Genomic DNA, 25,362 nt, shown 5'->3' with positions numbered 1-25,362 from the left:
ACCAGTACTTGGTGGACTCTGATGTGACCTCTCCCCAAGAATTGGGAAAGAAGGCAGACAAATGGGTCAGAACAAGGGTGAACAGAAAAGTTCATACAGGGGGTGACAAAGATGGCAACAAAAAGAAGGATGGTAAGTCTTCTGACAAGGGTGGGGACAAATCTAAAAATGAGTCTTCATCAGGCCCACAAAAACACTCTGGTGGGGGTGGTGGGCCCAAATCCTCTTTTAATCAAAACAAAGAAAAGAAACCATGGTGCTATTTATGTAAAGTAAAAGGCCATTGGACAACAGATCCCAGTTGTCCAAAGAAAAGCACCAAGCCTCCTACCACTACAACCCCTACTGCTACACCAAGTGTCCCTACTAATAGCAGTGGTGGTGGGAGCAAACCTACTAATAGCCAATCCAGGGGAGTAGCTGGGCTCACTTTTGGTAACTTAGTTGGGGTTGGTCTTGTTAGGGAGACCACAGAGGCTGTGTTAGTCTCTGAGGGGGCTATTGATTTAGCCACCTTAGTTGCTTGTCCCCTTAATATGGATAAGTACAAGCAGCTACCCCTAATAAATGGTGTTGAGGTTCAGGCCTACAGGGACACTGGTGCCAGTGTGACTATGGTCATAGAGAAACTGGTCCACCCTGAACAACACCTACTTGGTCACCAGTACCAAGTAACCGATGCTCACAACAACACACTTAGCCACCCCATGGCTGTTGTAAATCTCAACTGGGGGGGGGTTACTGGTCCAAAGAAAGTAGTGGTAGCCACAGATTTACCTGTAGACTGTCTACTAGGAAATGATTTGGAGACATCAGCTTGGTCAGATGTGGAGTTGGAGGCCCATGCAGCAATGCTGGGCATCCCAGGGCATATTTTTGCTTTAACCAGGGCTCAGGCCAAAAAGTAAAAAGGACAGGGAAGCTTGGATCCTGGAGCAATGGACCAAGTGCTCCCTAAAGCTAGGGCTAGTAGAAGCAAACCACTTCCTACTATCCCTCCCTCTACAGTGGATTCAACTTCTGAGGAAGAAGAATGTCCACCCTGTGCAGAACCTACACCAGAGGAGCTGGAAGCAGACACTGCTGAGCTTTTGGGTGAAGGGGGGCCTGCCAGGGAGGAGCTGAGTGTGGCACAGCAAACCTGTCCCACACTAGAGGGTCTAAGACAGCAAGCTGTCAAACAGGCTAATGGGGATGTCAGTGACTCTCACAGAGTTTACTGGGAGGACAACCTATTGTACACTGAAGCAATGGATCCTAAACCTGGAACTGCCAGGAGATTAGTGATTCCTCAGGAGTACAGAAAGTTCCTCCTAACTCTAGCCCACGACATTCCCCTAACTGGACACCTGGGACAAATGAAAACTTGGGACAGACTTGTCCCCTTGTTTCATTGGCCAAGGATGTCTGAGGACACAAAAGAATTTTGTAAGTCCTGTGAAACCTGTCAAGCCAGTGGCAAGACAGGTGGCACTCCAAAGGCACCCCTTATCCCACTGCCTGTGGTTGGGGTTCCCTTTGAAAGGGTAGGGGTTGACATAGTTGGCCCCCTTGACCCTCCTACTGCTTCAGGCAATAGGTTTATCTTGGTGGTAGTGGACCATGACACAAGATACCCTGAAGCAAATACTTTAAGGACCACTACAGCACCTGCAGTGGCAAAAGCCCTCCTAGGAATATTTTCCAGGGTGGGCTTCCCAAAGGAAGTAGTATCAGACAGAGGAAGCAATTTCATGTTTGCATACTTAAAGGCCATGTGGAAGGAGTGTGGTGTAACATATAAATTCACTACACCCTATCATCCACAAACAAATGGACTGGTGGAGAGATTTAATAAAACTCTCAAAGGCATGATTATGGGTCTCCCTGAAAAACTCCGCAGGAGATGGGATATCCTTCTACCATGCCTCCTTTTTGCCAACAGGGAGGTACCCCATAAAGGAGTGGGCTTCAGCCCCATTGAACTTCTTTTTGGACACCCTGTTAGGGGTCCACTCACACTTGTAAAGGAGGGTTGGGAACAACCTTTAAAAGCTCCTAAGCAAGATATTGTGGATTATGTACTTGGCCTCAGATCAAGGATGGCTGAGTATATGAAAAAGGCCAGTAAGAACCTTCAGGCTAGCCAAGAGCTCCAGAAGCAATGGCATGACCAGAAGGCTGTTTTGGTTCAGTACCAACCAGGGCAGAAAGTGTGGGTCTTGGAGCCTGTGGCCCCAAGAGCACTCCAAGATAAATGGAGTGGACCCCACACAATTGTTGAGAAAAAGGGTGAAGTCACCTATTTAGTTGACTTAGGCACTGCAAGGAGTCCCCTTAGGGTACTCCATGTAAACCGCCTGAAACCCTACTATGACAGGGCTGATCTCACCCTGCTCATGGCAACTGATGAGGGACAGGAAGAAGACAGTGATCCTCTACCTGATCTCTTCTCTTCCACAGAACAAGATGCTCTTGTGGAAGGTGTAGTTTTGGCTGATTGTCTTACTGCTGAGCAGAAAGACCATTGCATAAATCTCCTAGATCAATTCTCTGAACTCTTCTCTACTGTGCCAGGTACCACTTCTTGGTGTGAGCACACTATAGATACTGGAGACAGTTTACCTGTCAAAAGTAAGATCTATAGGCAGCCTGACCATGTCAGGGACTGCATAAAGCAAGAGGTACAGAAGATGTTAGAACTAGGAGTGGTTGAGCACTCTGAAAGTCCATGGGCTTCTCCTGTGGTACTTGTACCAAAACCACATTCCAAAGATGGAAAGAAGGAAATGCGGTTTTGTGTAGACTATAGAGGTCTCAACCTGGTAACCAAAACTGATGCTCACCCTATACCCAGGGCAGATGAGCTCATAGATACACTGGCATCTGCCAAGTATCTAAGCACTTTTGATTTGACTGCAGGGTATTGGCAGATCAAATTATCAGAAGATGCTAAACCTAAAACAGCATTTTCAACCATTGGAGGACATTACGAGTTCACTGTAATGCCTTTTGGATTGAAAAATGCACCTGCCACTTTTCAGAGGTTGGTGAACACAGTCCTGCAAGGGCTGGAAGCTTTCAGTGCAGCATATTTGGACGATATATCTGTCTTTAGCTCCAGCTGGGATGATCACCTGGTCCACCTGTGGAAAGTTTTGGAGGCCCTGCAAAAGGCAGGCCTCACTATCAAGGCTTCAAAGTGCCAGATAGGGCAGGGTAAGGTGGTTTATCTGGGACACCTTGTTGGTGGGGAACAGATTGCACCACTTCAGGGGAAAATCCAAACAATTATTGATTGGGTTCCCCCTACCACTCAGACTCAGGTGAGAGCCTTCCTAGGCCTCACTGGGTATTACAGGAGGTTCATTAAGAACTATGGCTCCATTGCAGCCCCTCTTAATGACCTCACATCCAAGAAAATGCCTAAAAAGGTATTATGGACAGCAAACTGTCAGAAAGCTTTTGAGGAGCTGAAGCAGGCCATGTGCTCTGCACCTGTCCTGAAAAGCCCTTGTTACTCTAAAAAATTCTATGTCCAAACTGATGCATCTGAATTAGGAGTAGGGGCAGTCCTATCACAACTTAATTCTGAGGGCCAGGATCAACCTGTTGCTTTTATTAGTAGGAGGTTGACCCCTAGAGAAAAGCGTTGGTCTGCCATAGAGAGGGAGGCCTTTGCTGTGGTCTGGGCTCTGAAGAAGTCGAGGCCATACTTGTTTGGCACTCACTTCATTGTTCAGACAGACCACAAACCTCTACTTTGGCTAAAACAAATGAAAGGTGAAAATCCTAAATTATTGAGGTGGCCCATATCCCTACAGGGAATGGACTATACAGTGGAACATAGACCTGGGAGTAGCCACTCCAATGCAGATGGACTCTCCAGATATTTCCACTTAGACAATGAAGACTCATCAGGTCATGGCTAGTCTTATTGTCCTTCGTTTGGGGGGGTTGTGTAGGAAAGTACCATCTTGCCTGGCATGTTACCCCCATTTTTTCACTGTATATATGTTGTTTTAGTTGTATGTGTCACTGGGACCCTGTTCTCCAGGCCCCCAGTGCTCATAAGTGTGCCTGAATGTGTTACCTGTGTAGTGACTAAGGGGCATATTTATACTCCGTTTGCGCCGAAATTGCGTCATTTTTTTTGACGCAATTTCAACGCAAAACTAACTCCATATTTATACTTTGGCGTTAGACGCGTCTAGCGCCAAAGTCCATGGAGTTAGCGTCATTTTTTAGCGTGGACACCTACTTTGCGTTAATGATATGCAAGGTAGGCGTTCCCGTCTAAAAAATCGACTCTGAGGCATGTACGTGGGATTTATACTCCCGGGCAAAAATCACGCCCGGGAGTGGGTGGGTCTAAAAAACCTGCATTAGCGCCGGATTTTAACGCCTGGGTCAGGGCAGGCGTTTAGGGACCTGTGGGCTCAGAATGAGCCCAGAGGTGCCCTCCCCTGCCCCCAGGGACACCCCCTGCCACCCTTGCCCACCCCAGGAGGACACCCAAGGATGGAGGGACCCACCCCAGGGACATTAAGGTAAGTTCAGGTAAGTATTTTTTTTAAAAAAAAATTGTGGCATAGGGGGGGCCTGATTTGTGCCCCCCTACATGCCACTATGCCCAATGGCCATGCCCAGGGGACAGAAGTCCCCTGGGCATGGCCATTGGGCAAGGGGGCATGACTCCTGTCTTTGCTAAGACAGGTGTCATTTCAATGGAGGTTGGGAGTGAAAAAAAAGGCGCAAATCGGGTTGAGGCGATTTTTTTGCCTCAGCCTGACTTGCACCATTTGTGGACGCTCATATGCCATTTTCCCCCTACGCCGGCGCTGCCTGGTGTACGTTGTTTTTTTTAACGCACACCAGACAGCGCCGGCGGCTAACGCCGGCTAACGTCATTCAATAAATACGGCGCCCGCATGGCGCTTCAGAATGGCGTTAGCCGGCGCTAATTTTTTTGACGCAAAACTGCGTTGGCGCAGTTTTGCATCAAAAAGTATAAATATGGCCCTAACTGTCTCACTGAGGCTCTGCTAACCAGAACCTCAGTGGTTATGCTCTCTCATTTCTTTCCAAATTGTCACTAACAGGCTAGTGACCAATTTTACCAATTTACATTGGCTTACTGGAACACCCTTATAATTCCCTAGTATATGGTACTGAGGTACCCAGGGTATTGGGGTTCCAGGAGATCCCTATGGGCTGCAGCATTTCTTTTGCCACCCATAGGGAGCTCTGACAATTCTTACACAGGCCTGCCACTGCAGCCTGAGTGAAATAACGTCCACGTTATTTCACAGCCATTTTACACTGCACTTAAGTAACTTATAAGTCACCTATATGTCTAACCTTTACCTGGTAAAGGTTAGGTGCAAAGTTACTTAGTGTGAGGGCACCCTGGCACTAGCCAAGGTGCCCCCACATTGTTCAGGGCCAATTCCCCGGACTTTGTGAGTGCGGAGACACCATTACACGCGTGCACTACATATAGGTCACTACCTATATGTAGCTTCACAATGGTAACTCCGAATATGGCCATGTAACATGTCTATGATCATGGAATTGCCCCCTCTATGCCATCCTGGCATAGTTGGCACAATCCCATGATCCCAGTGGTCTGTAGCACAGACCCTGGTACTGTCAAACTGCCCTTCCTGGGGTTTCACTGCAGCTGCTGCTGCTGCCAACCCCTCAGACAGGCATCTGCCCTCCTGGGGTCCAGCCAGGCCTGGCCCAGGATGGCAGAACAAAGGACTTCCTCTGAGAGAGGGTGTTACACCCTCTCCCTTTGGAAAATGGTGTGAAGGCAGGGGAGGAGTAGCCTCCCCCAGCCTCTGGAAATGCTTTCTTGGGCACAGATGTGCCCAATTCTGCATAAGCCAGTCTACACCGGTTCAGGGGACCCCTTAGCCCTGCTCTGGCGCGAAACTGGACAAAGGAAAGGGGAGTGACCACTCCCCTGACCTGCACCTCCCCTGGGAGGTGTCCAGAGCTCCTCCAGTGTGCTCCAGACCTCTGCCATCTTGGAAACAGAGGTGCTGCTGGCACACTGGACTGCTCTGAGTGGCCAGTGCCACCAGGTGACGTCAGAGACTCCTTCTGATAGGCTCCTTCAGGTGTTAGTAGCCTATCCTCTCTCCTAGGTAGCCAAACCCTCTTTTCTGGCTATTTAGGGTCTGTGTCTCTGGGGAAACTTTAGATAACGAATGCAAGAGCTCATCCGAGTTCCTCTGCATCTCTCTCTTCACCTTCTGCCAAGGAATCGACTGCTGACCACGCTGGAAGCCTGCAAAACTGCAACATAGTAGCAAAGACGACTACTTCCCCCTGCAACCGCAGGCACCAAAAAGCTGCATTACCGGTCCCTTGGGTCTCCTCTCAGCACGACGAGCGAGGTCCCTCAAATCCAGCAACTCTGTCCAAGTGACTCCCACAGTCCAGTGACTCTTCAGTCCAAGTTTGGTGGAGGTAAGTCCTTGCCTCACCTCGCTAGACTGCATTGCTGGGAACCGCGACTTTTGCAGCTACTCCGGCCCCTGTGCACTTCCGGCAGAAATCCTTTGTGCACAGCCAAGCTGGGGTCCACAGCACTCTAACCTGCATTGCACGACTTTCTAAGTTGGTCTCCGGCGATGTGGGACTCCTTTGTGTAACTTCGGGTGAGCACCGTTTCACACATCCTCGTAGTTCCTGTTTCTGGCACTTCTCCGGATGCTACCTGCTACTAAGAGGGCTCCTTGTCTTGCTCGACGTCTCCTCTACCTCCTGGTCCAATTTGCGACCTTCTGGTCCCTCCTGGGCTACAGCAGCATCCAAAAACGCTAACTGCACGATTTACAGCTAGCAAGGCTTGTTGGCGTTCTTTTGGCGAGAAAACACTTTTGCATGACTCTCCACGGCAAGAGGGATCCGTCCACCAAAGGGGAAGTCTCTAGCCCTTTTCGTTCCTGCAGAAACCTCAGCTTCTTCTGTCCAGTAGAAGCTTCTTTGCACCCACAGCTGGCATTTCCTGGGCATATGCCCATCTCCGACTTACTTGTGACTTTTGGACTTGGTCCCCTTGTTCCACAGGTACCCTAGATTAGAAATCCATTGTTGTTGCATTGTTGGTTTGTGTCTTTCCTGCATTATTCCTCTAACACGACTTCTTTGTCCTTAGGGGAACTTTAGTGCACTTTGCACTCACTTTTCAGGGTCTTGGGGAGGGTTATTTTTCTAACTCTCACTATTTTCTAATAGTCCCAGCGACCCTCTACAAGGTCACATAGGTTTGGGGTCCATTCGTGGTTCGCATTCCACTTTTGGAGTATATGGTTTGTGTTGCCCCTATCCCTATGTGTCCCCATTGCATCCTATTGTAACTATACATTGTTTGCACTGTTTTCTAAGACTATACTGCATATTTTTGGTATTGTGTACATATATCTTGTGTATATTTCCTATCCTCTCACTGAGGGTACACTCTAAGATACTTTGGCATATTGTCATAAAAATAAAGTACCTTTATTTTTAGTATAACTGTGTATTGTGTTTTCTTATGATATTGTGCATATGACACTAGGTGGTACTGTAGTAGCTTCACACGTCTCCTAGTTCAGCCTAAGCTGCTCTGCTAAGCTACCATTATCTATCAGCCTAAGCTGCTAGACACCCTATACACTAATAAGGGATAACTGGGCCTGGTGCAAGGTGCAAGTACCCCTTGGTACTCACTACAAGCCAGTCCAGCCTCCTACACCCATCAACAGATAAATCGGAAGCTCAACCTAGCAAAGTATAGAGTATACTGAACAGACCGCTCAACTGGAGCCAAGGGCAGAGGAATAGCTGTGATCGCCAGCACAAAAGTGAAGCATCACAAAATTGCACTGCCACCAGTGGGGAGCATTGAAGCAACAGGTATACAGATTCAAACACCTGCAGACCACCCCCCAACTGATTGCCACCTACTCATCACCAAGCCAGCTATTCCCAAGCGACATAGATGCTCTACTGGACTCCAGCATCCCAACATTGATTGGAGGAGACTTTAATGTCAAGCACCAGTGCTGGAACTCTCTGACCGCAAACAGCAAAGGACATACTCTTCTTGCCCACTTAAGAAAGAAGGACTTTGTAGTTGCTGGCCCAACACACCCAACGCAATATCCAGGCACCCCATGCTGTAGACACAAATAACCCAGCACGGAGGTGAAAAATAGGAAGCAGCAACAGCTCATCTGAAGGATTAGGACAATTCTCTCTGGGAGTGACATGGCGCTTAACCGGAAGAAAGGAACCAAACCCATTGATACAAGGAAAGACTCACCTGGCATGCAGCAACAGAGACAAGGCAGAGGTCCTGGCTGACACCCTGGAGACATCCTTCAAGCCCAACCAGGCTAGCAAATTGACAGTAGAAGTAGAGCAAGAAATCACCAAGCATTACCTGGAGCATTCCCCGGAAATAGAAGCTGTAACCATAGAGGAATGCTCAAGTGACGAAATACGAAGCCTGATAAAGAAGCTGAAAAATGGCAAGGCCCCAGGAAAAGACAGAATAACCAACCAAGCCATCAAGATGTTCCAAAATGCAGCAGTAAATCGCCTTGCTGAAATCTTCAACACATGTCTCCAGCACCTGCATTTTATTAAAGCCTGGAAAGAAGTAAGAGTCATTTTATTCCATAAGGCTAGGAAGCCACTAAGAGATCCAGCAACCTACCGCCCCATAAGTCTACTATCTGGCTTATCAAATCTTTTTGAAAAGGTAACACTTGCACATCTCAGTGATTTTGCATCAAGCGAAAACCTTCTTGCCAAAGAACATTTTGGGTTCTGGAAAGAACACTCAACAAATCATCAACTTCTCAGAGTTGTGGACATTATTAGCCATGGATTCAACATCAACAAATCAACTGGAGTTGTCTTCATGGATGTAGCCAAATCTTTCGACCGAGTATGGCACAGAGGACTAAACTACAAGCTTATTAAGCTGAAGTTTTCCAGCTATCTGGTAAATCTGCTGACTAGCTATCTGGAAGAATGCACCTTCCACGTGGCAATGTGTGTGGAATGCTCAACTGTACACCCTATTCTGGCTGGAATACCTCAGGGATCAATCCTTGGACCGTTTCTCTTTAATATATTTACAAATTATATTCCCAAGGACTTGAAGAAAACAGACCTCACTCTCTATGCCGATGATGTTGCAGTCATCTCCCAATCTTTCAATGAAAAGGAAGTGGTAAAGAACCTTGAAGCTTAGCTCAGCAAGATGTCTGGATGGTACAGCAACTGACAGATGAACCTCAACACAAGCAAAACCACAGCAACATTGTTGACCAGAAAGCAGATCAAAAAGCATCCACAGATCCACCTCAATGGAGAGGAGATAAGGTGGGAAAGCAGCAGCTCATACCTAGGGGTGACACTTGATTCTAAACTTAGCTGGAGAAATCACATCGAGAAGACATGCCAGAAAGCAACAACCAAGCGGGGTGCATTGTACCCTCTTCTGAGAACGAAATCAATGCCTGAGCGGTCAAAGTGCATGCAGTAAACACAATTATTTGACCCACAATGACATAGCCTTCACCAATGTGGAGCGTTTGCAAGCCAGAGTATTGGGAGCCTTTGCAGACACTACAGAACAAGGCCTTATGGATAGCTACAGGTGCTCCTTGCTTTGCAAGAACAGCAGATCTCCACAGAGATTTGGGTGTTGAGATGTTGGACGACCATCTCCGCAAACTCAACGTGATCTTCTACAAAGGAATGGATCAAAAACAAAACCCACTGATCAAGAAACTTGCTGACATTTCTGCAAACCTATTTTACCTGTATCCGCGGCCCATCACAGCACTGACCATTTGAAGAAACTTCAACTGTGACAAAGAGTCACAGATCTATAAGCAAACAAAACAGCGATTTAAGAAGTCCAAAATGTATATGCCTCAGTATCCAAAACATTCCGCTGTTAGGTGGATTCTGACAGCCAGAGAAGAGAAAACTGTAGGCGAGCACTCATGATCAGCTTGAATCCCCAGTACCCTGAGCAGCACCTGCTGACCATCAGAACCACAGTAGGACTGAATGTGCTTGCAGATTTAGAGGCAACATTGGTTGGTCCTGAGAGCTTTCCAAGAGCCTTAAAAGCCTGTTTAGTCATTCATGTGCTTTGGATTATAACCATTGGTGTTGAGACATTGTGTGGTATCCAACATGGCCAGTTGCACTCAGAAAAATAACCTTGTAGGTAATTGAACATTGCCAGCCACACAGAGAACTTTATTAATATGCACACTCTGACATTTGGCAGCAACGCATAGAACTCTGACATTGTGTGCATTTAGTCTTTGGCAGTCACTCATAGAACATTGACAGTGTACGAACTGTGGCAATTGTTGTGTTTAATCCTATAAGTTACCAATGCAAAGCAAATTTGGTGTGCCATGAAACTAGGAAACTAAGGCCCATATGTAAGAAAAAGTGGCACATCAGCTATGATGCGCCGCTTTTCTTACACCCCTCCCCCCCCCACTGGCACTTAACAACACCATTGTTGTGTCGTATTAATAATACGGCACACCACGGCTGTCACTAGCACAATGCTGTCAACTTTATTGACACTATTGTGGCACTTTGCTACATTAGCATCAACAAATTTTATGCTAGTGCAGCAAAGTGCAAGGAGGCTCATAGGTTACTATAGGAATGTCAATTTAACCGCTGCTCTGAGCAGGTGTTAAAAATGACGCCAGAAATGCTGCAGTGAAATCTTTTAAATTTCACTGCGCCATTTTTGCAGGCCTCCTAGCACTGGAACACCCCTTTTTGCATACATTGGGGCATATTTATACTCCGTTTGCGCCGAATTTGCGTCGTTTTTTTCTACGCAAATTTGACGCAAAACTAACTCCATATTTATACTTTGGCGTTAGACGCGTCTAGCGCCAAAGTTCATGGAATTAGCGTCATTTTTTTGCGTGAACACCTTCCTTGCGTTAATGATATGCAAGGTAGGCGTTCCCGTCTTAAAAAATGACTGCGATGCTATTGCGTCGTATTTATACTCCCGGGCAAAAATGACGCCCGGGAGTGGGCGGGACTAAAAAACCCGCATTAGTGCCGGATTTTAGCGCCTGGGTCAGGGCAGGCGTTATGGGACCTGGGGGCTCAGAATGAGCCCAGAGGTGCCCTCCCAAGCCCCCAGGGACACCCCCTGCCACCCTTGCCCACCCCAGGAGGACACCCAAGGATGGAGGGACCCATCCCAGGGAAGAAAAGGTAAGTTGTGGTAAGTATTTTTTTTTTTTTTTTTGTGGCATAGGGGGGCCTGATTTGTGCCCCCCCTACATGCCACTATGCCCAATGACCATGCCCAGGGGACAGAAGTCCCCTGGGCATGGCCATTGGGCAAGGGGGCATGACTCCTGTCTTTGCTAAAACAGGAGTCATGTTAATGGGGGTTGGGCGCCAAAATAAATTGGCGCAAATCGGGTTAAGACGTTTTTTTTGCCTCAGCCTGACTTGCCCCATTTTAGGACGCCCAAACGCCATTTTTCCCTACGCCGGCGCTGCCTGGTGTACGTGGTTTTTTTTCACGCACACCAGGCAGCGCCGGTCGGCTAACGCCGGCTAACGCCATTCAATAAATACGGCGCCCGCATGGCGCTTCAGAATGGCGTTAGCTGGCGCTAATTTTTTTGGTGCAAAACTGCGTTAGCGCAGTTTTGCGTCAAAAAGTATAAATATGGCCCATTATGCCTGGTGCAGGCATAATGTGGTGCAACGGGTTACAAAGTGGCACACTGCATGCATTGCACCATTTTGAAAATATTGCAAGCAGAAAAGCCATTTTAGCCCTGCCTTAGTGTAAAAAAGAAATTGTTATAGCAGCGCTAAGGTGGCACTTGGGGCTCTTAAATATGCCCCAAAGAGAAAAGAAGAATATTATGTTATCTGGATGGCTCATTCATATGCAAAAATATGTGAACCCTTAATCTTAGAAATCCTGATATTATAGTTGTTTCTGTGGCCAAGATCTTCTCTCACATTTAAGTCCCATACAAAGAAGGGTCGTCTAAATATTCATATATTTATTGGGTTATAGGATCTCTATCTTTAAGTGAAACCAGCACTAATCTGCGCACTCCACTGTTCCAGATCTCTCTCCCTGCAGTGTCCTCCCAATCTCCCTTCCCCTCATCTGGCCACTCCAATCCTGTATTGAATACATTTACAGAATCAGTGGTGCCAGAAGGTGGGCATTAAAATGTACTGCTCCTGAGGAATGTGGCCCTGTGAGTGGGCATATGCCCTGTTGGGCGACCTGGAGTTCCGACTGGATCAACTGATGCTGGGCAAGGGGAAATACCTCCATGCTCTATGGGTAGGTCGACTACCGACTACACTCCCTCTAGCGACTACCACAGTCGTCACTATGAGGCATAGTCTGCTACAAGAAATGGGATGGGGTAAGAGAGATTAACTGCAAGGAATCCGGTGGGTCCAGCCAAACTTTGCAGAGGTTCAGAGGATTGGACTTGATTGACCTGTTTACACTGGGGGAGGTTTGGGATGCAAACGGATTGGCACCCTTCGCACACCTGAAGAAGGAATACGACATGTCACCCAAGCAGGTATTCAACTACCTGAGGCTGCCCCATGCACTAAGGATTCTGATTCCCCCGGGGGAGGAAACAGTGGAAGATGACTGGTAGGTGGACACATGACCGCAAAGGCCATTTCCCTAACATACAGTTTGCTCACAACGAAAATACAGGGACAGCTTAGTAAATTTCGGGCACGCTGGCAGGCAGATATGGGAGAGGTGGTTAATGATGACTGGAGGAAAACCCAATAATTTCCCCCAAGAGGTAGCAATACAGTCACGGTTCCCCCAAATACAAATTAAAATACTACACAGATTATACTATACTCGAACGCTACAACATAATATAGGAAGGGCAACTGAAAACAAGTGCCTCCATGACTATGGCCACCAGGGAACATTTCTACACACACTAAGACACTGCCCGGCACTAGGACCGTTTTGGACAAGGGTGCGGACAAGGCTTGAAGCCACAGTGGGACCACTGATAGAAGGGCAGGCAATCCTAGGGTTGCTGGATGTATGGGGGCCTCAGATCTAACAGCCTACCAGGCTGGGAGAAGGAATTGCAGGGATGTCATCCACTGGAAAAACTGGTGTATGAGGGCAGGGTACGCCAATGGAAATCTGAGCAGATATGGGATGGCTGGGAGAGTGATGGAAGCTAGTGAAGGTGACCGAGTTGGGGGGACAATAGACTGCAAAGAGACGGGGAATGACGTACAGATTAAGAGCTATGGAATCAGGGATGGCCATATACTGCCATGAGTACGGAGCCCAACCTAAAATGCTACTATGAGGAAAAAACAGAAAGGCTTTGATGGACCCGGGGTCGGGCAGGAAAGGAGAAAGGTGAAGGGGGCACGATGTGCAGGCGTCAGGTTGGATATTGGATACGTTGTAGAACTTTCAGATCACATTGTACAGGGCAGAGATCGGATCTCAAGTTTGTAAATGCAAAATCAATAAAACATGTTTTAAAAAACATCTTACCTAAATTGATGTCTGGGTGACAGGCTCCCACGAAAAAGTATTTATATTTGATTGATGAAGTATAGGTTAAATAAACATCTGCTCACCCTCAGATTTACACATTTTATTACAAGAAGCTCTATCAAGTACAAAGCTTGTGCTGCCTCTGTTAAAGCAGCGCACTTCATTGATACTTCCACGTTGTTAATATTTCTGTTATCAATCCATTATGCAACGATGTTCTTCAAACCTTATGTCCTGTGAGATATTTTATGTTACATTCAGTTCTTAATCTTTCAGCTAATTTTCCATAGTGTGTTTTCCTTCTTAAATTATTGTCATACATTTTCTCTTATCCTCTCATAAGTTTCTCCGCCCTTGCTTATTAAGGTAAGTTGATTAGTTTTCAAACTTGTTTACCGTATTTGTCCTAAAGTCTGAGAGGTTCGTTCTTGTGTTCGGAACACAAAGCCACTCTAATGCGATACATTTTTTCTTTGTGCACTTTCTACCTTTAAATTCATTCAATGTTTTATTCCGTTGTAATTATTCATGAACTCATGCCCATTGTATGAGACACTGTAAGCCTTTCTTTTTTGCATCATTTGCATAATTTTTGGGAAATCTAGAGGTTCCTTCAGAAATTTAGGGGCATATTTATACTCTGTTTGCGCCAAATGTGCGTCAAAAATTTTGACGCACATTCAGCGCAAACCTTGCCCCATATTTAAACTATGACACCCGACCCGGCGGATGTCAAAAAACCTCAGTGTGCGTCATTTTTTGGATGCGGGAAACCGCCTTGCGTTAATGACATGCAAGGTAGGCGTTCCTGTCCAAAAAATGACTTTAAGGCCTGTGCGCCTTATTTATACTCCTGCGTCATTTCGATGCACAGGAGGGAGCGGGCCTTAAAAAATGGCACACAGCCTGATGTGCACCATTTTTTAACGCCTGGGTGAGGGCAGGCGTTAAGGGACCTGTGGGCTCACTTCCATGGTCTCAGACCATGGAAGCAGCCCAAAGGTGCCCTTCCCTGTCCCCAGGGACAACCCCTGCTACCCTCGCCCACCCCAGGAGGACGCCCATGGATGGGGGGACCCATCCCAGGTAAGTACAGGTAAATTGAGGTAAGTATTATTTTTTAATTTTTTTAAGTGGCATGGGGGGCCTAATTTGGCAGAGGTCCCCTGGCCATGGCCATTGGGCAAGGGGGCATGACTCCTGTCTTTGCTAAGACAGGAGTAATTTCAATGGGGGTTGTGCGTAAAAAAATGGCGCAAGTCCGGTTGGAGCCATGATTTTTGACTCAAACCTGACTTGCACCATTTTTTGACGCACAACCCCCATTTTCCCCTACGCCGGCGCTGCCTGGTTTGAGTCATTTTTTTTTACTCTTACCAGCCCGCAGCGGCGGCTAACGTCAATCCTTAAATAAGGCGCCTGCATGGCGCGTAGGAATGGAGTTAGCTGGCGGTAAATTTTTTGACGCAAACCAGCGCCGGCGCTGGTTTGCGTCAAAAAGTATAAATATGGGCCTTAGTTCTAAATGCTCACTTCCTGTCATCATTGGCACTTTTCCTAATCCTGAATTTACAAATATTTTGTGTCAGGTGTGCACCACCCAGAGCCCTGTGTTTATACTCTGTGTGTGTGTGTCAAGTGCATGAATACATAGCAGATGTGTGGCACGTGCATGGTAGCAAGACCATGTTGGATTGCTTCTGGCTTAACATGGCAAACAATGAAGTGTGGATAGAGCTTCCACGCACAGTGGAAGTGTATTGTCTGCATTCCTGTGGTTAGGGGATAGACTCCCAGAAATACTGCAGTGATGGAAGAAAGAAGAATTTATATTTTTAGAAATTCTGTGAGGACCTTATAGAAAAGGATTGCAAATACTCATTCCTGAGCATTGTCATTTGGTGGATGTTAGGAAAAAGAGGGAGAATCAGCAAATTCTGTGGACGAAGGTGAGGATGTTCTTAAGCATGACCTGTCCCTGATTGCTCCTTCACAAAGGCAAATGACAGCCAGATGCAGAGACTTCACACTTCATTGTGCCCAAGGTGTTTGGATGTTCCTGTTTGTAGCCAGCATCAACACTACCTGCTGTGGAAGCTATCACACTGAGCAAAGGCGTGTCTGCACTGGAGCCAGAAAATTACATTTGAAAAGACCACCTTAAACTTGTACCAGGCCCATAGGCAATGAGTCCATATACCCTCTAGAAAGTTAGCAAAATCAACCTTAAGTACCAGGGTGCTGTCTGGTATCTCCGCCACGACCTATGGAGCCTGCCTTATTTTGCCAATGAGCTGTGCATCCAGTATTTTCCGCTGCTGCAGCTGATGACTTCAACAATGACCCAGAGTCTGTGACTGCCAAGAAAAAGATGTGTGGACTCCTGGTCGACTGTGCCTCAACTCAGATTTTACCCACAAGGCATGGCCATTACTGCAACACTGCTCTTGCTGCTGGGGGATTCTTTGGTGTGACATAAAGAGAGCAGCACAACCGCAGCAAGGCTGATCAATGCTTTGTATTGACAGGTAAGAGAAGGCTATGTTTGAAAGACTGAGAGACTGTATCTTACACTAGAAATGTGCATTGAAATCCAGCATGAGTGCAGCCACCAACTCTTCAGCAAGATACAATTTGAACTAAGTTACGAATCTCCCATGTTAGGCTATCACCCGCATTCACACCTGAGTCGATCCTTACCTGAGTGTCCCCACGCTAACACGCCATCTTAGAAAGGTAGGTGCTACAGACATAGTAGTAGGACAGGAATTAATGACCCTGATCTAGTACCCCAGGAGGGAGGTGTGTAAGCTTTATGATTGGCTGTAACTCATAATGTTAGAAGAACCCTGTAAATGACCCCCATGCTGTATGTAGTATAAATCATTGGGCTGTTACTGAAGTGCTTGTTACAAGAAAATCACTGGGCTGGACTGTATATTGTTGTGTCTATTGGTTGACTGGTGAGTCCTGAGTCCTTGCCTGCCATCCTGTGGAAGGGGTGTACATGGCCTGCATTGCACAACTATGGTAGGATGGACTTAGGGACACCAAATGCAAATGACCCCAACCACTAATATAGTGGGCCAGCAGACCCTGACTTCCCTGAGACCACTGAACAGGATCTGACAGACATGCCTTGTAATGTCTTTGCACCCGTCAATGGGTTTGCACTGGTCAGGAGGCCCAGTATAAGTTCACGGCAGGCATAGAAAAAGGTAAATTAGGCTGTAAACGTACATTTATGACCATTTTTACCTTTGAGAATAGGCATTGCCTGGAACCTAAGCACTCGTTCGAAGCTTCTAACTTCAGCTTTTCTCAAAAATTTCTGTGTAATGTATAAACAATAATTCAATCACAAATAACTCTAAGATGTAAGTTTGTTTTTTGTTTTTTGTTTTTTGTTTTTCTTTTTGTATTTTATTGTTTCTATTTGTACAAGGTAAAATGTGAAAGGATGTCAAGAGCACAACAAATATATGGATTTACTGTACATTTCGAGTTTTAATAAAACAAATGAGTTGGATCGAAAATTCAATGATTAGCTGCTGTGGCTTGTGTGAGGATAATTTAGAATGTACAGACATATTCCAGTTTATACGACTTGAGCGCGGGTAGGATGTCAGGAAAAAACATGCCACTTCCAGGCATAAGGAAAACAGAAGGTATGGCGTGTTCCACCCTCCTGTGGTCAGTTTAACTTGTGTGCACAGGCAACCTGATAGCAATACAAATGCCCTAGAGCTTCCAGATCACTGATGGTAAATATTAGTCACATTAAAGATGAATCGCTATAGTGCAATATTCACTGGAAATAAGACTTCCTCCTGCACCCTCTGCTTGTCTTATATATTTCACATGCTCCCTGGAAACTTTAGCAGAGCAACCCAGTGCTGTTCTGGTATTTGGAGACCCACTTTTCCAAACACTATTGTTTTCTCAGTTACTTAGCGTCAGGACGCATCACATTGGTTGAACATAGGTGTTCCTATTTAACCACCTATGTATTTTGATGCAAACCCAAATTGCCAAAGACTTGTAAACCTGGGTTTGCGCCAAAATGGTGCACCTACCAGACAGAGAAGAAGGAAAAATTTCTTATTTTTTCCTAATTTCTTCCTGTTCCCATATGTGCTGCGTCTGCAGCCCACACTGAAAGAGCAACATGCCTTTAAGGATTTTATGTTCAGGAAGGTATCCCTTCCTAGACAAAAACAAACTTGAACATAACAGTGCAGGAGTGCCTGTATCGGTGCCAGGCGGAACACAGTTTGTCAGCGCAAGAAGAGAGTGGAAATGCTCCATATCTTTTTACATATATTGAGTATTTCTGCTCCCTCCTTTCATGCAATGCAGTGCAGCAAGTTGCAAGAAATGATGAAAAATATACCCTGGAGTGTTTGCTATGTCTACCTACACTAGGCATGAAGCACAAATGGCATCTTTTGTCTATACTCAGCATGATATAAAAAGTAAAGGGTTTATTTTGTGTCTGTGGTTCTACCAACACCAAACATAGAACTATGCGAATAGTGCAATATTTACAGCCTGTGTTGTTCTGTATAGTTGCATTTATAAATGGTCAAAAAGTATGCCTCCCCTAATCATATTATATTGTATAAGAGAAGCAGGATATATATATATATATATATATATTTATAAAATACTGTGTTTACAGCCTTTGATTCTTCTTATAGTGTAGACATTATTTAAACATTGCCAGCTCTTACAGACTTTTCGTGTGGTTACGTCCCATGACAACCTAGTAATGTATACAGTTAATGTCTCTACCAATACTAAGCACTATTAAAACTAGGAAAGTGAAATGAATATGTGTAGTATCAAGATGTTGACAATAAAATATAGCTATGAACAGTGCTTTGAATATATTAAATAGTACATATACTGATACCTCAAATAACCCTGTTTTCATATCTTAGAAACCCTATTCTTCTTTCTCACATACCTTTGCATGAATTTGCCTGATAAATTATCTCTTAAAGGTCTTGAAGCCATCTATGAGATCACTTAATGTTCTAAACTAGGCAATATTTAGATCACACATTAGACATGCTGAATTCCTAATTTTTGTATTGGGTCCCTTTTCGCACTAAATGTAAAATGACCCAGAAGACTACTGAAAGAATTGAAGGGCATTCAACATGTTCATGGAGTCCTTACACCTCCCACCTACTTTAATGCCGGATTGCAGGCAGTTCACAGATGCACTGTTGCAACTAAACGTTATCTGGTCATTGTGAACGTTGTGTCTGCATCACACGAATGCAGAAACAACTTCCTGCACATGTCTTGTGACATGAATGAGCTAGGCATACATACTGAACATCAATTCACTCCGTCAAATCCAGATTACTTGTCAGAACATGAGTTGCATCAAACATGATTTCGGTGATATTAGTGCACTCCATCAAATGCAGGCTGATTGTGCATTTTGCTATATCAGATACCTATGTGGCAGTGTGTCACAGCATGTGAGGTACGTGTGTTCTCCATTGCATGCAGGCTGTGTCTCGCAATATGGGTTACCAAGGCCCATATTTACACTTTTTGTGCACCACATTTGCGTCATTTTTTGACGCAAAACCGGTGCAAACTTACAAAATACAATTATATTTTGTAAGTTTGCGCCGCTTTTGCATAAAAAAATGACGCAAATGCGTAGCAAAAAAAGTATAAATATGGGTCCTAGTTTTCTTGATAATATATGTAAGCCGTCTGTGAGCTCCTTCAAGCAGGCCATGTGGCTTGCACCCACGATGTTGAGATGTGTGTGTTGACAGTTTATATGTTATGTATGTGTGGTGTGTGTGTGGGGGAGTTGGGTTTGTAGATGTGTGTGTGCCTTGGTGTAACGTCGCATGCTGTGAGCAGCGAATGAAATATCATTGAAGTGTTAAAGATGCATCATAATACGTGATATAATTGTGTGCAATAAGATTACCAAGGATTATTAATCCATGTAGAATATCTGTCCTTGTCATACTACATGAAGTCAGTGACCGTGTTGAATTGGGACATTTATAATGACACATAATTTTGTCAGTGACATGACATATTGAACACATGTTGTTTTCCTGACAAGTAACAATGTAAAATCTCAAACTTATGGCTATCTGCACCAGTTCGATGGTACCTCAGTCCTAACTCTTCGAAACATCCACACCCTATCCTTCTGCCAGTTCTGATTGTGCACAATTTGACTCAGTCATGGGTCTGATGTCCTTCACCATCTTCAAAAGAACTATTGACACTTTTTACCTATTGTCACTGTATTCTTGATCAACAATCTTGTAACGGTCAAGTATGTACACAATCGAGTATGTGCAGTGTTAGCCTTGTCTGTCTACAGCCATACTTCTATTTCCCTTGATAAAGTTAGCAAATTTGTTGCATGCATCCATTTTAACCCCCTGCCACACTTTCCCTAAAGCAATCTGCTCAGCTCAGGGTACTCTACAGACATTCCATATTTGTATTCAAGTCTGTGCATGGCTCCTCATCAGCTATATTTACCTTAACCTTTCTGACTAACCCCAGCAATTCTTATTGTTCAACCCTTTTCTGTCCACAAGATGCTACGTTTAGGTCCTTCAAAGTAGTAGCATGTTTAAACTACCATATCCTTACAAGTGATGTTAAAACTGAACCCTATATTTCTGAAAAGTGTATATGTCTTCTTGACACTCAAGAGGTTGCACTGTGTACACACACTGGCGACAATCCTCTCCATCCCTCTCCTCCACAGCCTCCTAGTTCTTGGTCTCCATCCTTTGTAAACTGGATATTATTTTGTATATATAAAATATTTGTGTTAATAATACACAATAGATGGGATTCTGTAATCCCTGTATAAACGGCTGTCACTAATTTCTTTATAATCAGCAAATTGTGATGCACCACGTTGCCCATTACAAAAGAAAATACTTCAAAACTTGACTATTATAAGGTTTTTACATCTCAATGCCTGCTGCCAGCAGCGTAGGTGAAAGGCAGGTCAGGGCATTGAGCATATTTGAAGCTGCTGTTTAAAGCAACAAACAGAACACTGCTTTTCTTTCTTCTGATCTATTTCAATAGCTTACAATGACATGCAGAAGCAATATGTCTATTTTTGTACTCCTTATATAGAGATAAGCTAGATTATTTCTGCATGCTTCAACACATTCCAAGCTACTGCCTCTTTTTTTAACTGACTTGTACTGAACAATTTCTAATATCTTTTTGCAACAAACATTTAACAGGTTTTTGATGTGTTTAATTTTGTACTAGAGTTTTATTTTTATTCTTCATGTTTGCAAATATGTTCGCTCTTTCATGAGAAAGAGCTACGCACCAAGGTTTTAAGAGGTGTGTGGGGAAGGTGATGGTTTGACCATCTATTATATGGAATAAAGTACCCCCGGGGTAGCTAATAAGGATATCGCAAGTCACCTTTGAGTTCTATAACCTTATAAAGGAAGTCAGCTTCGGTCTTGTTCCTCTACATTAAGGGGGTACTTAATCCCTTATATAATATGTACAGCCAACATAATTTCCAGTTATTACCATTCAGCTTTACCACCTCCCTACGTAACCCTTCTTTAGTCTAATAGTGTTCCAATATACCATCTCCTATTACATAGAGCTTTCTGATAGAAATGCTTTAGTCATAAATAAATACAAAAGTGGACTATCCTGTGTGTCATGACATTAAGAATTCTAGTATCATGCTACAAGGGATATCTGTGGTTTCCTGACATAATAAATACATGTGTATGCCATGACATTTTTGTGTGGACATTAATGAATACCTTTTTACGAGACATACCAACAAAATCTTATGTCATGAAACCAGCACTGCCTGAGTATTTGAACATGGTGCATACCATATGTGTTCGGACATGCCAGATATTTATCTCTGGCGTGATGTGGAATATATTTGTGTGAGTTATGACATATAGAATGGCAATAGTTATCATGACATGCTGGAAGTCTGTGTCCTGAATGACATGTGAGATAGGTGTGAGTGTTATGTCATTTTGAAAGTCTACAGATTTTATGACATACACAATACCTGTATGTCATGAGATGCAGGACATTTTACTGTGTCGTCATGACATACAGGCTACCACGAGCTATCATCAATTGTCCGATGCGTTCTATTTCCTGGAGTGCAGTATACTTGATAGTCATGGCAGGCAGCATGTCTGTGTGGAATAGCGTGTGGGATACCTCTGCGCGTTAAGAATAGCAACGTACCTCTTTTTTCATGAAATGCATGATATCTTTGTCCGTGTCATGATATGTGAAAAGAATATATGTTATCGAAAGAAAGTTATCTTTTTGTGTCATGACATGTGGGACAGAGGCGAATGCCATGACATACCAGATATTTGAATCATTCACATTTATGACTCATGGTTCCCGTAGAAACATGATCTTTAAAAAAAATAATCAGGCCATTTTTTTCTGTACTCCATCACTTAGTAATAATGCATTCGAAGTAGCCTGCTAGCTGACTAGTCAGGCTCCCTGATGGGCGAATCTGCAAACAGAGGCTGAGGAACAAACTCTTTACACAGAACAGATATTTACACGTTTTACAAGATAGAGCAGCTTTTAGACTGAGGGGCATCTGCCGCAGTGGGTACATTTCCTCCATTTTCTTGTCTGGTACCTGTTGAAAAAAAGATGTAATACACTTATTTCTTTTAAAAAACAAGTCGAAGAGTAATTAGCACTGTGCATTCAAAACAAATCGTGTTATTGTGCTATTATGTGGAAGCAAGAGCCCTGCACACACACACCCTTCTGCCATAGCACACTTGAAACTAACACAATTAACCGGGTACAAGCGACCTTCTATGGAAGCCACGCACCTCCATCTTCAACCTCCACACTCACTGTGGCTGATCTCTTATACTCCCTTTCTGGAGCATTGTAAATTTAGCACAGTGATTTTGGCCTCATTGTGCCACATTAGCATAAAAATATTTGACGCTAATGTGGCTCAAGAAAGCGCTAGGGGCTCTTAAATCTGCCCCTAAGCGTTTTCATAAATATAGGAAAGCTATCTGGCCACATTATGCAACCTTACTTGTTATCCTGTTATTACCAGTTTTAAAAATGATATAAACCACAAAACATTTGTGTAGGAAGTGCAGAAGTAAAACATCTGATGCCCAGAAGGTGAACACAAGAGTAGGCCACCTGTCCCCCTCGTAGGAGGATTATGGAAATGCTGAGAGCAAACCTGGTGGAAGTAGGGCCCCCAAGCATTGGGTTTTGAAACAAATATGCAGCCACTCCCTTCACAGGAGTTACAGTAATCTGGAGGGGAGGGACACAAACTGCAGGTATAGGGGAAACACCTCTCTGGGCCCTCCTTACCCCGATCCAAGTGTGAGGCGGTGCGGTGGACTCGCACTAAGTGGTTAGCAGAGGAGAGCAGGGAGACCTCCCCAAGACCTCAGAGGTCTGATTCCCAACTCTCCACTCTTTACCCGCCGACTAGGATGGTCTTCTAATGCGACAGAGGTCAGGGCCGCCTGCCGGGTTAGCACCGCACGACTAATCAGGAGTGGCTGGGGACTAGGCACGGAGCTGTGCTAAAGTTCTCTAAGCCAGCATCTACAGGTCAACGCTTGTCTCTTCCTTCGGCCTGAATCGGGAGAACTGGCGTTGGTGGTTGCAGCTTGAGGACTCAGTGTGACCTCCCTGCACCAGCACTGGTGCTCAGTCGGTGCAAAGCACGGTTCCTGGGCCACACAGATCGCTGTCTCACAACAGAACGAAGCGTTAGCCCCTAAAGATGAAGCACTGGTTCTCGGTCAGCCTCATCTGCCGGACTCACAGGGTCCCTCAACCTCCCACAACACTTTCATAACATGTTTGTGATGCCCCTGACCAGTTTGGGGTACCAGAAAGCTGACAAAATGAACAGTTTAGCCCATGAAGGGCATTATGAGGCATTCCTGGACATGAGCATTGAATAATGAAATGAGCCCCGTCAGCAAATCAGGTTTGAAATTTGAATTTCAGCCCAGCAGTCCAGATATTTATACAATTTTACCATTAATTTCTCAAACACTTCTAAATAGAACTACACTAAATCACAAAAAGCACACTTTACGGGTAAAAAGCCCACTTTCTGCTAAATATGGAGTAATTCTGCTTAAATCTTTGGGATGTAACACTGTTCAAAATTCCCTACGGAAACTGCATGGGGAAGTTGCATTTTGGGACCGCCTTTGTTCTTGGTCTCCTGCTTGACAGATCATCCCAAAGCTTTCCAGGAAGGAGCTTGTGGAGATAACTTTTTTTGTTGTTGAAAGTTTTGTAATGATTCGAACAGTGCCTAGAAAATCCCCTCTGCATGGCAAAAACATGTACCCATGGCGTGAGTGTCTCGCTGTACTGTTGTCTAGATCTCCAATGCTGACTTTTCTGTCACAGGCGAACATAGATCATGCATGTGCACCATAACGTAGGCCTGTTTCATGGGTTTGCAGTCTTGTTGGACTGGGAGGAGCGCTCAAAGCACTACCCTCATGGTGGTAGAAGGCTACCATCTTTACCAGGAGGTAAACCACACAAGTGCACTAGTGGCAGCATATCATGTATTGATCAGTAGGAGTGAACAGGACCTTTTGAGTGACACCAACAATCTCACTCACCTTTTTAAAAGGTTCCGCTGCTGTGTGCTTAATTCACTCTTGGCCAACATCAGTTAGGTGCAGAAAAGTGATTCTGCGTTGGCTGTATCTGAGCCTGGGAAAGGTACCATACAGGGATGGAGCCGTACTGTGGAGTGCATGTGTGGTTAGTACATGTACTTGGTGTATGTACGCCTGAGAGAAATACATTCCATGAGAGACGTAGTCCTGTGCACTGTGTGCACAGGAAAAGCATGTGCTGTGTGTATGTGTGCTAGCGTGAAGAACAATGCATGAAGGGGGCTGTGTTGTGCAGTGCACACATAATGAGTGTGTGTGCTGGCAGTGTGTGGTTTAAAATTAGCACATCTTGGTTGACTATAGGAAAGCTTCAGTACTCAACAGTGTGCGTAATGAGTGTCTATGCTGAATGCATGTGTACATGCAAGGGTACAATGCACAATGCACAAAGATATTAGTGCTGGAGAGCAAATATGCCTTCAAGGATGCATTATATGGAGCACCCTGGGATCCATTATGGGAAGCCCGGGCCTGCTTGGTGAAGATGTGAGGAGGAGAGCTATTCCCCAGAAAGATGTGTGGATTGGTGCAGTAGAGAGGAACACACACTAAAGGGAAGAGGAGACTTTCTTTGCACATCAAAAGGCTACCCTTTGATTTAGTGAAAGATCACAAGGAAGGGGCCTGGACACATCTTAGGAGGGAAGATGGGGCTGATAAGGGAATCATAAAGAGTAGGGTTGGGAGCCTGGGATTAATCTTTTGATACACATCACTGTGGCTGACATCCAGCTGTGAACTCTGGTCAGTCCCATGAATTGTCTTGTGGGTCAATCAGACTCGGAGCCAGGCCTACTATCACAGATATCTTTCAAGAGGAAAGAAGAAAGAGAGAAGTATCCACTTCAAAAGAAGCAGTGCTCCAATATAAAACTTCATAGACTCAGACCCTAAATCACATTTGGTGTCTGGAATAGGACTATAAGAAGAGGCGGTTGAGTACCAAAAATGTATCATCTGCCAAGCAGCCAGGTGTGCTGAGGAGAAGGAGAAGCTCTGCAAGACTTCTGCCTGTGACCAGGACTGAGAGCAAAAGCCTCC

The 25,362-nt window shown here is 44.9% G+C and overlaps 1 protein-coding gene across 2 annotated transcripts in view; it reads right to left on the bottom strand.

Moving 5' to 3' along the window:
- Positions 1-13,667: 13,667 nt before the first annotated feature.
- PDE6A (phosphodiesterase 6A) overlaps positions 13,668-25,362 on the bottom strand; it is a 333,514-nt gene continuing 321,819 nt past the window's right edge. For both annotated transcript variants that reach the window (XM_069244608.1, XM_069244606.1), the window contains exon 22: positions 13,668-22,262. Coding sequence is in view for 1 of the 2 variants with exons in the window: in XM_069244606.1 (XP_069100707.1) it covers positions 22,186-22,262 (77 nt within the window). In the remaining variant the exon portion in view is untranslated. The remainder of the gene's footprint in view (positions 22,263-25,362) is intronic.

Source organism: Pleurodeles waltl, chromosome 7 (assembly GCF_031143425.1).
Source record: "Pleurodeles waltl isolate 20211129_DDA chromosome 7, aPleWal1.hap1.20221129, whole genome shotgun sequence".
NCBI lineage: Eukaryota > Metazoa > Chordata > Amphibia > Caudata > Salamandridae > Pleurodeles > Pleurodeles waltl.
Note: the sequence above shows the minus strand (reverse complement) of the source record. Positions and strands in the feature narration are given on the sequence as shown.